This window comes from Chelmon rostratus, chromosome 21 (assembly GCF_017976325.1).
Source record: "Chelmon rostratus isolate fCheRos1 chromosome 21, fCheRos1.pri, whole genome shotgun sequence".
In the NCBI taxonomy this organism is placed as follows: Eukaryota; Metazoa; Chordata; class Actinopteri; order Chaetodontiformes; family Chaetodontidae; genus Chelmon; species Chelmon rostratus.
Genome location: NC_055678.1, coordinates 15,901,081 through 15,915,656, shown reverse-complemented (window position 1 = coordinate 15,915,656; position 14,576 = coordinate 15,901,081). Strand labels below are relative to the sequence as shown.

General features: G+C 45.0%; 1 protein-coding gene across 1 annotated transcript in view; it reads left to right on the top strand.

Annotated features, from left to right (window-relative positions):
- Positions 1 to 14,576, top strand: part of cacna1g (calcium channel, voltage-dependent, T type, alpha 1G subunit) — a 229,602-nt gene that overhangs the window by 175,694 nt on the left and 39,332 nt on the right. Inside the window, exons 21-26 of the mRNA XM_041963433.1 lie at positions 2,056 to 2,124; positions 4,307 to 4,491; positions 11,013 to 11,139; positions 12,314 to 12,439; positions 12,541 to 12,630; positions 12,785 to 12,977. Of these exons, the coding sequence (XP_041819367.1) occupies positions 2,056 to 2,124; positions 4,307 to 4,491; positions 11,013 to 11,139; positions 12,314 to 12,439; positions 12,541 to 12,630; positions 12,785 to 12,977 (790 nt within the window). The remainder of the gene's footprint in view (positions 1 to 2,055; positions 2,125 to 4,306; positions 4,492 to 11,012; positions 11,140 to 12,313; positions 12,440 to 12,540; positions 12,631 to 12,784; positions 12,978 to 14,576) is intronic.

The window sequence follows — 14,576 nt, the reverse complement described above, 5'->3', positions numbered from 1 at the left end:
CTCCCTCAGCTATTTGTGCATATATATTATTGTACTGAATCCATTTTAAAACCAATATGTTCAGTTAAACCTCAGCTACATAAATCTGATGATTTCAGGGTCCTTATGTTTTAGAGCTCTAACTATGAGATGGATCTTAATTCCTCTTTAATGGATTATGGTCAGATAGTATGGCCACTAAGTAAGAGCAATCAGTAACCCTGGAGATCATACTTTGGGCTACTACTAACAGGCCATGGACATTTGAAATGAAGACCTTCGCATTTGGATTAAGTTCACGACAAATATCGCATAACCCCAAGTCTCTCATGCCCTGGTCCAGGATCTGTGCTGTCCTTGAACGATTAAAAGATCTCAGAGTGGATCAGTCATCCAAACCAGTCCCTTTTTAGTTTTACGTGCTCTGTGTCAGAGAGGCAAGTCTCTTGGATGAACGATGTGTCAGTAGAATGTTTCTTTAAATACGTACGAATTTTTCAATCCCCATTAAACATTCAAAGAAATGACTTTAAGTTTGTGACACCTTAAAGAAAGCAAAAAGTGACAGGTACCCGAGAGCAAACAGATAGAGCGAGACTGTGAGAATGAGAGTAATTGAATAGCAAAACCTCACCATATCCCTATAGGAGACCCACCCTTCAGCAGCCCTGGAAGTAATAATTCCCCAGTGGGTAGGTGGGTAGGTGAGGTTAGCAGCTTAGGCTACAGCTGGTAATGTGATTATATGCACTTAAATCTTCAGCCTTTAGCCAGAATGCAATCAGACTGTCAGCAAATTGAGGCGAGCGAGTGAATTAAGGCGTGCAGCATGAATTTTCACCTCTGTTTCTCTCTCTTTCCCTCCCCCTGCCCTCTACCACCTCTTGCCCTTCTCTCATTCCCTCCCACACGCCTGTTGCTTCATAATGAATGAAAGTATGGAAACCCGTTCACAGAAAGCTGGAATGGCTGCTGTCAAGCCTGGAATTTATAAACTATCTCAACGCCAGCATTCCCAGTGATGTCATGCCTGACATTCCCAGAGACTTGACACAGAAAAAAAAAAAATGCTGCAGGACGGCCATGTCTGTGTGTTTGATTTTGCGTTCCTCGGAGCTCGAGCGGTGGTAGTCGGGGGCCGTGGGAAAGGCAGCCACCTACACCCGCTCACACACACGCACACACACACATGCAGTGCGCAGACAGTCAGTGGCAGGACATTTGTGTCTCCTCAGACAGAGGGGAAGCAGGGTAAATAAGCAGTCGGTGAGGGGATCTTATTTTTGCTAGCTTGCTTGTTTTCTCTTCTCAGTCCTTGTTTAGCTCAGTAAATAGGCTCCCATCCTCTGCTGCATGCATACACACCACTGAGCCCCGCCGCCTCAGGCAATAGGGAAGCATGGAGTGCAGTAAAGTGAGTTTAGATGGAGATCCGAAAGCTCAGACCTGATGGTGTTGTGTTGCGTGCACGCTCACAAAACAAAATGATAGCGCTTTTTTTCTGGATTGACTGTTTATTGCTGATGAAAAAATGAAGGACCTGATGCAACAGGCCCATTTCATTGGAAAACTGCCCGTTTCAGCCTTAACCACTGAAACGTCTCACAGACAGTTCCACAGGCGATATGATGACACCTGTTTCAACCTGTTCTCACTCCCGACTCGTCACATACGGAGACTTGGTCAGGACCCCTTGGTGTCACTTTTTAAGGCTTGTTCTCAGTGCAATTCATCTGATTCAGCAGATTATCGTAAGTTTATCTGCGCAACACAAAACTGAGGACAACATTTTTTTTCCCCCCCGCTGGTAAAAGATAACGAAAGAGTTTAGGCCCAAAGATAAGATGCTTGTTTGAATACTTCCTGCAGTGCTAATAAGTAGTAAACTTTCTAATTGCCTGCCAGCCATCATTAGTGAGTGCAACAGGGAAAATTGTTTGTCAAATAGCTCCCTCATACATTATACAGCTGAACGCCAGATCCATTTAGAAGCAGAAAACCTCCTTTGCTATTAGCTTTTGGCATTATTACCACGTACCTCGACTCAACCAGGTCTGTCTTCCCTCTTTACTGCAGGAGCGGATCTTCCTCACGCTGTCAAACTACATCTTCACGTCGATCTTTGTGGCTGAGATGTCTATAAAGGTGAGACACTTGACTCCCACACACACATCAGTTTGTTAAACCTCTCTGTGAGCTGCTCAGGGCTCATTCTGTGAAAGATTTCAGCCATTATGACAGGGGACATACAGGTTGCATCCTATGGCCTGTGTCTACTTATGGTTATCATTTTAAAGGTGCATATTTGTTTTGCGTTCTTCCACGAAGTCATCAATTTTGTCCGTGCTCACTCAGTTGACACGTGAAAACACAGGTTGCCTCACATCAAGGCAACTCATCATTTGCCTCCAGCTTGGAAAGAAGCAAGATGTGACACATCTGTGCTCACTCACAATGCAAACATTTTTGCATAAGATGGAGAAACCGTAACCAGACACCAAAGATAAAATACAGCACCGTAAGCCCCAAATATATGGAGAAAACAGAGATAAGAGGGAGAAAAGGGAGGGGAGGGGGAGGAAGAGATAGAGAGAATGGGAATCAAACACAGTGAACACACACAATGTGCACACGCACACACTCTCAGAGCTGTTTCATAATGCTAAGCGGAGGATTGTCTCGCCAGTATTCAAATGGAGCAGCTTTGAATGGAGGTCTGTGCAGGCGTGGGCAGGAGCGAGCAGAGGCAGAGGGGAGGAAAGTTCATGAGTGTCACTCATTCAAAGTCTCTGTCTCTATTTTTGGTCCCAGTGCAATTGGCGGGCTCACGAACATAGGACCTCCACACACAGACACACACACACACTCACACACACAGAGCAGTGGTTGTATCATTTCATATTCAAATAATCTCTTTAAGTGTAGCACAAAAAGACACAACAGATGATCTATTGTGAGCGACCATGTTGCCAAACCAAGACGTGGTTGGTTTCATGGAACCATTTAATTACATTTTATTATCAACATCATTATCAGATCTATTAAGATCTTTCAACAACATAAATATCAGAATAACACCATGATCAGCAGCATTCCTAATTTTTAAAGTTAAAGTCAGGGGGAAATATTGTACTTTTTACCCTATGACATACACTTTATAGCTGGAGTTACTAGTTACTTTTCAGCTTAAGAGATTTACTTAAAAAAAACGTGTTTAAAGTATGTTCTACTGTGCAAAGATTAAACCAGCGGTTACCGTCCCACTGGCTCGTGGCTTGGCTAACGTCTTGTCATGTTTCCAGTCTCTATGAGTTGTAACATTATCCCATATTTCACAAAAAGGCAAAGATTAGAAAAGTCTAAAGAATGAGTACGTGTGCCGCAGAATTATGTTTTTTCTTCTTTCCTGCCTCGTTAATCATCTACAACCTCCCAGACTTATCGTACGACCCTTTGCAGGGGGGACAACCCTTGGTTTGGGAGCCACTGGACATTACTACATAACTTGCTAACGAACTTAACTTGTACAGTTAAAACCTAAACCAGCTGCAACAGCAAAATGCTGCTGTCATGTAAATGCATCAGTATTAAGTTAAGTACTTTAACTTGTAATCGAGTACGCTGTTGTAATGGTGCTGTTACTCATGTCAATATATTCAGCTGCACAAAGTGTCTAGTGACGTATCTTTGCTGCTAAAGTTTGATCAGCCACATTATTCATATACAGCTCAGTGTGCACTGCTGTGCATTGACAAGCATCGACAAATGTAAATGATCTTGTATCCACGCCCCCCCTCCCTCTGGCTCTCTCATCTTTTCAGTTACATTAGGCTCTCAGAAATGCAAGGCACAAAAATAGTTGTCCTGATTTAATAAGTTTGAGCTAAAAAACACAAAGCCAGACGGTATCTGTTATTCTGCAGAATGCAAATTGCTGGATGGGCAGAGTAAGCGATGAGTGGAACCTATAGGATTAGAAATGAGGTTTGGAAAATGCTTGCAGCTTTTATGATCTTTGCTGCAAAGTTCCGGTAAACAACCGCTGTGAAATATCAATAAGCTGTGCATACAGGACATTAAGCATCGACTCCTAATAAATACAAAAGATGACTTCATAACAAGCAAATCTGTAACCGCACAGACAATAAACAGATATTGAATTACTGATCTGTGCATCATTTTATTCCACTTACAGTAGAGTTAATATTACATTTTAAATGCATTCCAACCGATTGGTACAGCAGCCGTTAACCCTTTGTGCCATCTGCTCAGTACAGCGGCTGCACTCCGTTATGTGTTCATCCCTCTGTGTCCTGCTTGTGTCCAGATCATAGCTCTGGGCTGGTGTTTCGGGGAGAAGGCCTACCTGAGGAGCAGCTGGAACATTCTGGACGGGATGTTGGTGATGATATCTGTAATTGACATCCTGGTGTCTCTCATCTCCAATTCTGGGACCAAGATCCTGGGCATGCTCAGAGTGCTGAGGCTGCTGAGGACCCTGAGGCCACTGCGGTAAGTGGCTCTCCCAGGGACACTGAAATGTGCAGACAAACATACACGCTGATGACAGACAACCACCCCTAAAACTGCTAAGAGGAATTCTTTACCTTTCATACAATACAATCTTATACAAATCAGTAGTTGGACCCCCATACATTTCCTGTACACACACACACACACACACACACACATATATATAGGATTAAATCGCTCCATTTCCCAGAGTGATGGGATGATAAAAGCGCCTGATATGGAGGCTTTGTTTTAAGACGGAGGTGGCAACAAACAGAGCTTTCTCTCAGCTATGACATGTACCACCTTTTGGAGCTTTTGGGAGACATGTGTGTATTTTTGTATGTGTGTAGGCATTTATTTTAGTGTGCATTCATGTGTGTGTGTGTGTGTGTGTGTTATTGTCATCGTTTACACAATTGCTTCGCTGTGTTTATTTGAGTGGAAATTAGGCGGAAATCACCAATTTGGAGACTGTATTTGTATTTACATCTCCGAATGTGTGTGTGTGGGTGTGTGTGTGTTTGAGAGAGAGAGAGACCGAGAGAAACCAAGAATGTGTGTCTCTGTGCAGTATCGGACAGGTTCTTTACCTGTGCACGCTGCTTTAGCTTTGGCCTCAGTGTGTGTTTGACTTGGCTCAGAGCTGCATGCCTGGCGTCTCATCTCGTGCAGGGGAGCTCTCGAGGCTTCGCCCTCTCTTGAATATTCATCAAGGTTCTCAGGGAGAGCAGGAAAATCAAATATTAATTTCCATTTTGCCGAATTTACCCACTAAACACCACTGATCTTTCCTGTCTTCTTTTTGAAGTTTCATCCTTGGTGTGAAAGTGAAATGCCGTGCTGTTCCTTCACTCCCCCTGCCTCCAGAGTACCACCTTCTCCTTTGAGCCCATGCTGTTGTCTGTATGCATGTGAACTGGGTAGTGCATCTGAACTGAATGTGCTTGACATTTGACCGACCCTCCTCATTGCACTTCGCTGTGCCAGCTCATGTGGGATAAGATTTGATGTGAATGTAAAATAAGAACAGCAGCGATGTGTGGCGTGTTAGCTCTGACCTGGTCACTCCCATCTGGGAAGCACCCAGCTCGGCACAGCATGAGTTAAATTTGCATACCTCGCAGTGTGGAGGTAACACAAGGATTGCTGCGGCACTGAAAGCTAACAGGGAGTAGGTAAGGATGATAATAACATCCCTCTAAGGAGGACATAGACTCAGAGCCAACAAGTGATTGCTTTGATGGAGGAGGGTCTTTAGAAAAGCTACTAATACTTCGCATAACTTTAAAATGGGGTTTGGTTGCCACTGTGGCGCCTCATCAGTTAAAAAACGAGCATGCTGATCACTTACAAATGAAATGTTAATGTGACATTAGAGAGTGCACTTGCTGTCAAACAAGGGCTTTTCTAATTAGATCTGGTGCAACTGTGACAAACTGAGCACTTGAAAAGAGTACCTGATTCTAACTGCTGCTGTATCTTCTGTCACCGAGTCTTTCTGCTGTTTGCCCTCCCTTATTTAATCCCCAGAGGGCCGCGAGGCTGAGGCTGTATTAATGTCGAGTATGGAAGGTTTTAAAGTCAGATTAGAAAATATGTAGCAATTACAGGAGGAAATTGGACAAATTTGAAGTTTGGGGAACATATTCTCGGGAGCAAAGGGCAACCATTTCTCTCGGGAGGGATGTGTTCAGTTTGAGAAAAATGCAAAATGGCATTTGGAGAGAGAAATGGGATTAGGAAGACTGTATGAAGACGGGCAGAGAGTGAGCGAGGAAGGAACGGGAGAGGATGGAAAAAGGAAGCTCGGCTCTCTCCTCCGCTGAGGCTGCAGATCAGTTATGTGAAAGCAAGACTGTAAAATCATTTTTAAGGTTGTTATGAACTTTCAATCCAAAAGGAGGAGCAGAGCATTAAAGGCTCTAGCATAGCAAGCTATGCGGGTGCTGCTGTGCGTATTCTGTGTATCTTGATAATAGTGTACTGCGGATGCTTTAAACCCTGTTAGAGGTGAATCAGTCTGGTCGACACAGAGTGGAATTGCTGCTCGGGTTCTGTTAATGTTTCTGTTTAAGTAGTGAGCAAGCAGATCGTTGTGGACAACATTTGTGCAGTCAGGCACGTTACAAGAGCTTCTGCAAAACACAAACCTAATCGATTTATTCAAAAGGTTCGATCTGTTTGTTAGTTACCTTTTTTTGACCAGATGTGTAAATGTAAGCTGGAGATTTTCAGAATGGTGAAGAATTGATGCCTGGCTGTGAAAACTGTTTTTGTATCCACATTCATTTTATATACACAGTAATGTCCACTTTGAAACTTTGTGGGAAGGCGGCTGAGATCTCGAACCAGCCCAGCTGGCACAGAAGCTTAGACTCACTCCTGTTATTGTTTTGCAACACCAACAACCCTGAATCCAAAAAGTTGGGACGCTGCATTTATTTACATTTTCTAGCTACAATCTGAGGCATCATACCTGTGCATGGACACATCTGTGGAGACATGGAGTTGCAATTTAGTCAAATCATTCTCTCCCTGAAAGAGGGTAGGCCTCACTGCAACCTCTCCCTTACATCATGTCCTCACAAAGCTGCTTGAATCTGGGGGGAAAAAAGCATCTTTTCCTGATTTTGGCCTTTCGTCCCCACTGAAGCGGCATCTCAAACTCTGCCAGTCGAATATTCTGTCCTTGTGAACTTGTCCGAGGAGCTGGTAAGTGTCTCCCTCTTTGGCATTCTTAGTATTGAGAAACACAGTGCGTCTCCCGAGCAGCAGCCACGATGTTCCAGCGCTGATGCAAATGCTTCAGATGCAGCGCCAGAAATATGGCGGCTCTGAAAATCTTTCGCCCAAATATTCAGCTTGGCCTCACTTCTGTTCACAGTTGTCTTCATGGCGTTTAAAAAACTGCTTCATCAGACATTGAGATCTAAAGAAACGCTCAGCCTCTCCCTCACTCTCCTATTTGCCAATATTTGGACTTGCTTAGATGATGGTGATCTGGAAAACTGCCATTGTCCAAGTCTTTCTGCATTTTGTGGTATACAGAGTACCACCAGTATGACATGCTTACAAAAAAAAAAAATAATATGAATATGAAAAAGGCTGTTTGTCAGATGTGTCATTAACAAACGCAGATTTAAAATCTAAAAAATAAAATAAAATATTGGCTGCACAGTAAGGCTGTGTTGACTGTAAGAATATTTTTGCCATTTTTCATTTTCCACTAGCAACACTTCTTAGTTAAAAACAGTTTTTCTCCAGAACTTTCCACATTGTGTCCGTCAAACTCACCACAACGCAGGCACAGCTTTGTCATCCACGGTGGTGCGGTATGAGTTTCAATCAGCTTGTTATCACTGCAGTTCGATTGTGGCAGTCTCGCGCTCCCTGGCTGTTTGAATTAAATATGAGCTTGTCTGTGTTTTCCCCTCTGGCACTGCGGTGCATGTGGGGGTTCACACAGGCGGCCTCATCATCATATTCTCGAGTTGCTGGCTACACGTGTTTGTGTGCGCGTTGTTGCGGCAGGCAGGTGGCTTTCTGTGCGTGTGAATGTGTTTGCTGTCTGTTTCTCATTCGAGATATTGATTGACTGGCATCACATTGCGCAAGAGGGGAGGGTCCACGGTCTAGGGGTGCAGGAGCATGCGCGCGTGCATCTGTGCATGTGACAGAATGATGCATTGGCTTTGTTTAACAGGACAAACACACACACACACCTCCGCAGTCATTCGTCAAGCCCACAACCTGAGCCGGGTGCCGGCCTCAGGGAAGCCCAGAAGTTAGCACCCCGTGTCACCAAGTGGCACTTTTATGTCAGCCAACACCACCTACACCTTGTCAACAATTCAGCTGCAGCCTAGAAACCGCACCCCGACCCCTCCCCGCCGCCATTAATTGCACCTGCCACACGGCAGACTGATCTAAACAGCTTTGTGGTGTTTGTGAGGTCACGGCTGGCCAGCAGGGTTGTTTAATGATAAATCCCCGCCCCCCGTGGTTGACCCCTGTCAGCTCAGCCTTTGAACTCATCCGTCACTTGATGATGATGTAATTATCCCAAGGCTTCCACTGGGTAGTTTATGTGCTTTCTCACCATGCGTGTACATTTTTTTGGACGGTGCTGACGGTGGCCAGCTGATAACTCACGAGCGCATGATTACCATTCTTCAGGCCGTTTAGATTGTGTTTGTGTGCCACCTGAATCCACTGGCCTCCAGTTTACATTAGCAATTCACTCGTTTTCTGGCGGCGCGGGAACAGCGAGTGGTGAAGTTTGACAGCTGTAGGTTGAAAAAGAGGAGAGCGGGAAGAGTTTTACACAGCAAGGTGGAGCGAGAAACAAAGTTTAGACACAAAAGTGAGGAAATAGCAGCTGCCTCATTTTTATTCCCTCATATCCCTTCGACTCATCAGCTCCTCTCCTCCCTCTTCTCCATTTCTATCCCCCCGCGTGTCTTAATTACACCCAGTGTTTGCACTGTGGGAGCACGCCTGCCACTTATTGCATGACTTGTTGTTCTCTTCCCTAAGCGTGAGGGGTATGTTGGTGGAGCAGAGAGATGCGTCGTGCGTGTGTGCAGGTGTTGTGCATCGCGGCAGACTCCTTCGAGCTCCTTTGTGCAGCACACAAAACAAGGACACGCTGTGAACCGCTATGAAATTATGCAGAGAGGTAGATTAGAAGAAGCAAGCTCTAACTTTTCTCCCCCTGGCTCCCTCCATCCAGCTCCTCCTCAGCCTTTTTTTTTGTGTGTCATATGCAAATAGACTTCACAGAGAGGAGCCCATCGCAGTGTGTGTCCTTCACGTACCACATCATCAGAGTGTATTGACTCATAATAAGAAGCTCGTCTGTCCTCCGTTCCCCTCTTTAATAAGCCTTTTCACTTCAGCGTATTTGTCAGAGTGGAGCTCAAAAGGAGAACATGATGTAAAGAGGTAGAGAGGTTGGCTTGGGGTTTTCATATGCAAAGCAGCAATGTGTGGAAACGTCTCCTGAGGGACTGAGCCGGAGAGCGGCTGTAAACGATGTCTTTCTGTCCTGGATGGAATCTGCAAATTCACTGACATCTCTAACATTTTTTTTTTCTTCTCAAGCTAGTTTTTCTTTTTCCTGTCACTTTTATTCCTTGCATTTTTTAGAGAAATGTGCACATGAATTAAAGGGTGACAGGTTGTCTGAAATCAGGTGCTAAACATTTGACTAAAAAAAGGTGGATTCAACAAGCATGTTCAACTGATCCTTGCAGCAATTTGCATTTCTGTTTCAGAGTAAAGAGAAACATCACAATTGAAGGATGAGCTTGTCTCCAGCCAAACACACTGAAACTGGACTTAGATCCTGGCTCAGGAATTCAATGCGAATATCTTCTCATACCAGGACAACTGCATCGATTGAAACAGGAGACACGTGCAGATGCAGCTCTTGAACAATAGTACCATCTATAGCTCAGCAGTGGTACTGCACCCATCATGGATTTTTCAGTTGAGCATCAAGAGAGGCGCCGAGCTGCAAAGTGATGCGGTGTAGCTATACGCTCATTATTCTCTGATCAGGGCTATTGATCAGTGGCCTAGGTCAGCCCTGGCCTTTTATTATCTCATGTCTTCTCTTAATGTGTTATTGACTCTTCCTTCACTCAACTGTCTGCTCAGGGAAAAAGATGCGATGCAGACAAGGCTAATAGACAAAGGCAGAGCAGATTATCACCTCGACAGCATGCTGTGTAGAGTTGTTTTTCTCTTTTAGGCCTTTAATGTATCATCTTATCTAGCACATCATATTGACTTTGTTGTGTGTGTGTGTGTGTGTGTGTGTGTGTGTGTGTGTGTGTGTGTGTGTGTGTGTGTGTGAGAGGGGTTGCTTATACATCTGTGTGCTAATGCATATACATATGTGCTTTCTGTGTGAAAGCCTGTGCAAATGAGTGTGTGTGCGCTGGCTGTGTTTTATAGTGTGTGTGTGTGTGTGTGTGTGTGTGTGTGTGTGTGTGTGTGTGTGTTTTACCCGGTCGGAGAAGCTCAGCTGCAGTGCAGTGTAGTGCCGGGTGCCATGCTGCCACTAATTAAACATCCTCATCAGTCCATTGGCTTAATTAGATGTGTCTGTTTTCTTCCCTGCCGAAATGAAAGGCAGCAGAAAGAGGGGAAAAAGATGTTTTTTAAAGAAGAGCAGGAATTAATGAAAGAGGCTAATTTGTCTTAAAGTCAACAAGTGTTTTTGCTTTGAAAAGTTCTGGAATGTGTGCAAATAAGAAAAAGGCTTTCTGACTGTGTCCTGAGTCAAAGGAAAAAAGAATGGCATTTGTGTGTGTGTGTGTTCGTGCATGTGTGTGTGTGCAGACAGGGTGAGGGCCTGGGGGTGTGTTGGGGCTGTGGGTTGGAGCGCTGCAGGCGTCCTCGCTCCATCTGTTACGAGCTGTACTGTAAGTGACCTGAGAGTGCCCAGCACGTACACTGTGAAACACACACACAGGCAGTGCGCTAAGGCCCAATTGTGTGCTGCGTTCCAGGGTGATCAGCAGAGCCCCGGGGCTGAAGCTGGTGGTCGAGACCCTGATGTCATCGCTGAAGCCCATCGGCAACATCGTGGTCATCTGCTGCGCCTTCTTCATTATCTTCGGCATCCTGGGAGTACAGGTGAGAGGGGGAGGGGAGGACGGGGGCAGCGAGGCCGAATCATTATCCTCCTCCGAAAACCCTGCGACAGTTCGACGTGTGACAAATATTCCCACAATTCTTCACTTTCTCCTGCCCCGTCTTGGTCGTTCATACATCATGAAATCTCAGCAGAGGAATAGTTTTTCCACACACTCCCAACGTCATAACTCACACACCGGGATACTTATGTATGCTTATCTGGTGGCCATGGGAGATTTCATGGCTAACAGCCCAAGGACCAATCTATACCAACGAGTTCTTTGCCCTTGGCACAGTTCAGGCTCCTGTCTGTCCGCCACTGGCATGCTTATGTCCATAAACCATCTGTCCACGTAAAGCAGTATCACGAAGGGTTAATGGCTGCGACGGCACCACGAGGCAGTGATTGGAAGCTGTCACTCGTTAAAAGACATCCATGGAATTCACTGCGCAGTCCTTAACCTCTGATGCTGAAGGCGTTCGAAACGTTGCCAGCTGAGCGCGGCCACTCACTGAGCTTTTTTTTTTTCTTCTTCTTCCACTGACACACACAGATACGCAGACGTCACCCAAGTTGAGCTCTCCTGTCCACCGTTAAAAGCAAAGCAAGCCAAGAACGTGACTTACTGGGTAGAGTTACTGGACATCAGTGTTGAAATTGTGTGAATCTTCTGGAAATATACCTCATATGAAATATATGTGCTTGTATGAATACATGCAGATATACACCTGTGATATATCCATCATATCTGTGTGCATATCCACATGTTCATGTTTAGAAATGCTTCCCTTAAACATTAACTCCATAACCTTTGCAGGTTACCTGAGCAGAAACATGTCTGCAGCTCTTTCAACATACATGTAGAAATATGAATATTGGCTTGAAAAAAAAATCCATCGAAATCATTTAACAGCATTTGTAATTCTAAAATGTGACATCTGCTCCAGTGGAAGGATGATTTAAAAAAAGCATGATCAGAATGTATGCCGACATGAAGGAAAATGTAACCTCATTCCAGGAACTCCTGACTTCCAGCTGGATTTAAATAATTTGACCCCACCCTCCAATTTCTAAAACCAAACTTACCACTAATAGCGTAATGTCGTTCTATGAATCTGTTTTCTGTTGAGCTTCACTGTAAACTGAAGGGCGCGTCTGTGTTCTCCTCCCCAGCTCTTCAAGGGGAAGTTCTTTGTTTGTCAAGGAGAAGATGTGAGGAACATCACCAACAAGTCAGACTGTTTGCAGGGCAACTTCAAATGGGTCAGGCACAAGTACAACTTTGACAACCTTGGACAGGTGAGGTCTCCGACATACACGAAGAAATGTTTTCAATATGAAGCTTTTGCCTTTTAGTGCAGTGTTTCCATTTCACCCCGTCTTCTCTTTCTCCGTCTCAGGCTTTGATGTCTCTGTTTGTTCTGGCTTCAAAAGACGGCTGGGTAGACATTATGTATGACGGACTAGACGCTGTGGGGGTTGACCAACAGGTTAATATATTTAAACTATCTCACACATGTCTGGACACACATGTAAATCCACTCAAACATACGTGCTGATACCTGTTAGCTGTCATTTCTGAGTTGGACATCAATACTTGCACACAGTCTGCTGTCTCTAAAAAACAGTCTGCGTGTGTTTCAGCCGATCATGAACTACAACCCGTGGATGCTGCTCTACTTCATCTCCTTCCTGCTGATTGTGGCCTTCTTCGTGCTCAACATGTTCGTGGGCGTGGTGGTGGAGAACTTCCACAAGTGCCGGCGCCACCAGGAGGCCGAGGAGGCCAAGCGCAGGGAGGAGAAGAGACTGAAACGCATGGAGAAAAAGAGACGGAGTAAGGAGAAGGAGCTGGCTGGTCGGTAGTCTTTCCACATCTTTCTGAGTCCTGCTTGATTTGAGCCTGAGCCTTTTTTTTTTTTTTTTTCCTTTTTTGCTTTTTGATTTGGTTTGGCCGAACTCGGAAGAACGCAATTAGTGAGCTAGCACCACCTGCAGTTGCTCGTCTGCGGTAGAACCCCCCTCTCTTCCTTTCCTTGTAGACCCTCGGGCTGGTTTTTGTTGCAGTCCGGTGGTCAGCTACTCTGGCTCTGCAGGCTGTGCTGCAGACTGTGGAGGCTCTTCTTCAACTCCAGCATCGACTTGATCAAGTTGGATGTTAAGAAAGGCTTCCATAATTGGCCAGTTTGCAAAGCCAGGACAGCTGAGTGCTGGTATCAGCCCTCCTTACCTTGCCCTCCCCCCTTACCTTGCCTGGTCTACCGTAGACGCCGTGCTTGGGTTGGCCCCTTGGAGCATGCCCAGTGAGTGCTGACAGACGGGGCTTGCATGGTGGTGGGTATACAGAGCTAGAGGGAGGGGGAGTTGTTGATCATTTAATCGCCCTAAACGAAAACGAGACGACCCCCCTCCCTTCCCCTCTTCTGCATGTGGTTTAGTACAGCCGCAGGGGCAGGGATAGACTAAAATCTGGAAGAAAATGAAGAGTGTCCCCTTAGTTTCCCCGCAGCTCTGAGATCACATCACTGAGATTTGTAGGAGTTCCCTGCCTGCCCCCCCTCCCCTCCGGCTGTATAGGAGTTGGTGACAAACTGCTTGGTTTGGTTTTTATTCTTTCCACTGCCTCCTACACGTAAAAAAAAAAAAAAAAGACAAGTGCTAGCACCTGCTAGCATTAGACTTTTTGTGAAATTAGTGCCTGTTCTTACAGTATTTTACCCCCTTAATGGAAAGGCACTTTGTTTTTAAATTTCTGCAAGGAGCAGTGGACACCATTGGTTTCTTAAAGCTGAAAAATATCCCGTTGTTTCCGGCTATATGATATGATAATTTTATCTGACCATAGGAATGTTTCCGTCCAACTCTTGAGAAATACAGATGGAGACTGATCTTCCTTTTTCAGGAGGCGTCTGCCAAGGGTATCCGACCAATCGAGAAACTCCTCCAGACCTTCGCACACTCGGTCTAACACACGCACACTTAAAGCTCAAGAGGCCCTCCCCTTTTTCTCGAAATCACACAGAACCTTTCATATTTCTATGTTCCTGTTTTGTTTTTTTTCTTTGCTGATTTTTGGTTGAGAAGTTTGTCTTTTTTTTCTGGCTTAGTATTTTTTTCAGCCAGGAAACCTTTTTTTTGCACACAGTACTGCTCAGGGTCAAAGGCGCTAGGTTTTTTTTAGCGAAACGACAACACAGAAAGGCAAGGCCGCTAGCACAAACTTAGTGGCGTAACTCAACAGGATGCAATTCGTAAGGTGGTTGTAAATGTCTTCTTTGGTTTGAGAGTCAATGGCTTCCTGACTGTTGCAAAACAAAAAAGTGTTTATCCAAAGAACTGGACTCAGAATCACTGGAAAGACAAGACACAGGAACATAAACCAGCTTAATCTTTCATCGCTTCCTTCTGGCCTTACTCCATCCTTCTTTCCCTCTTT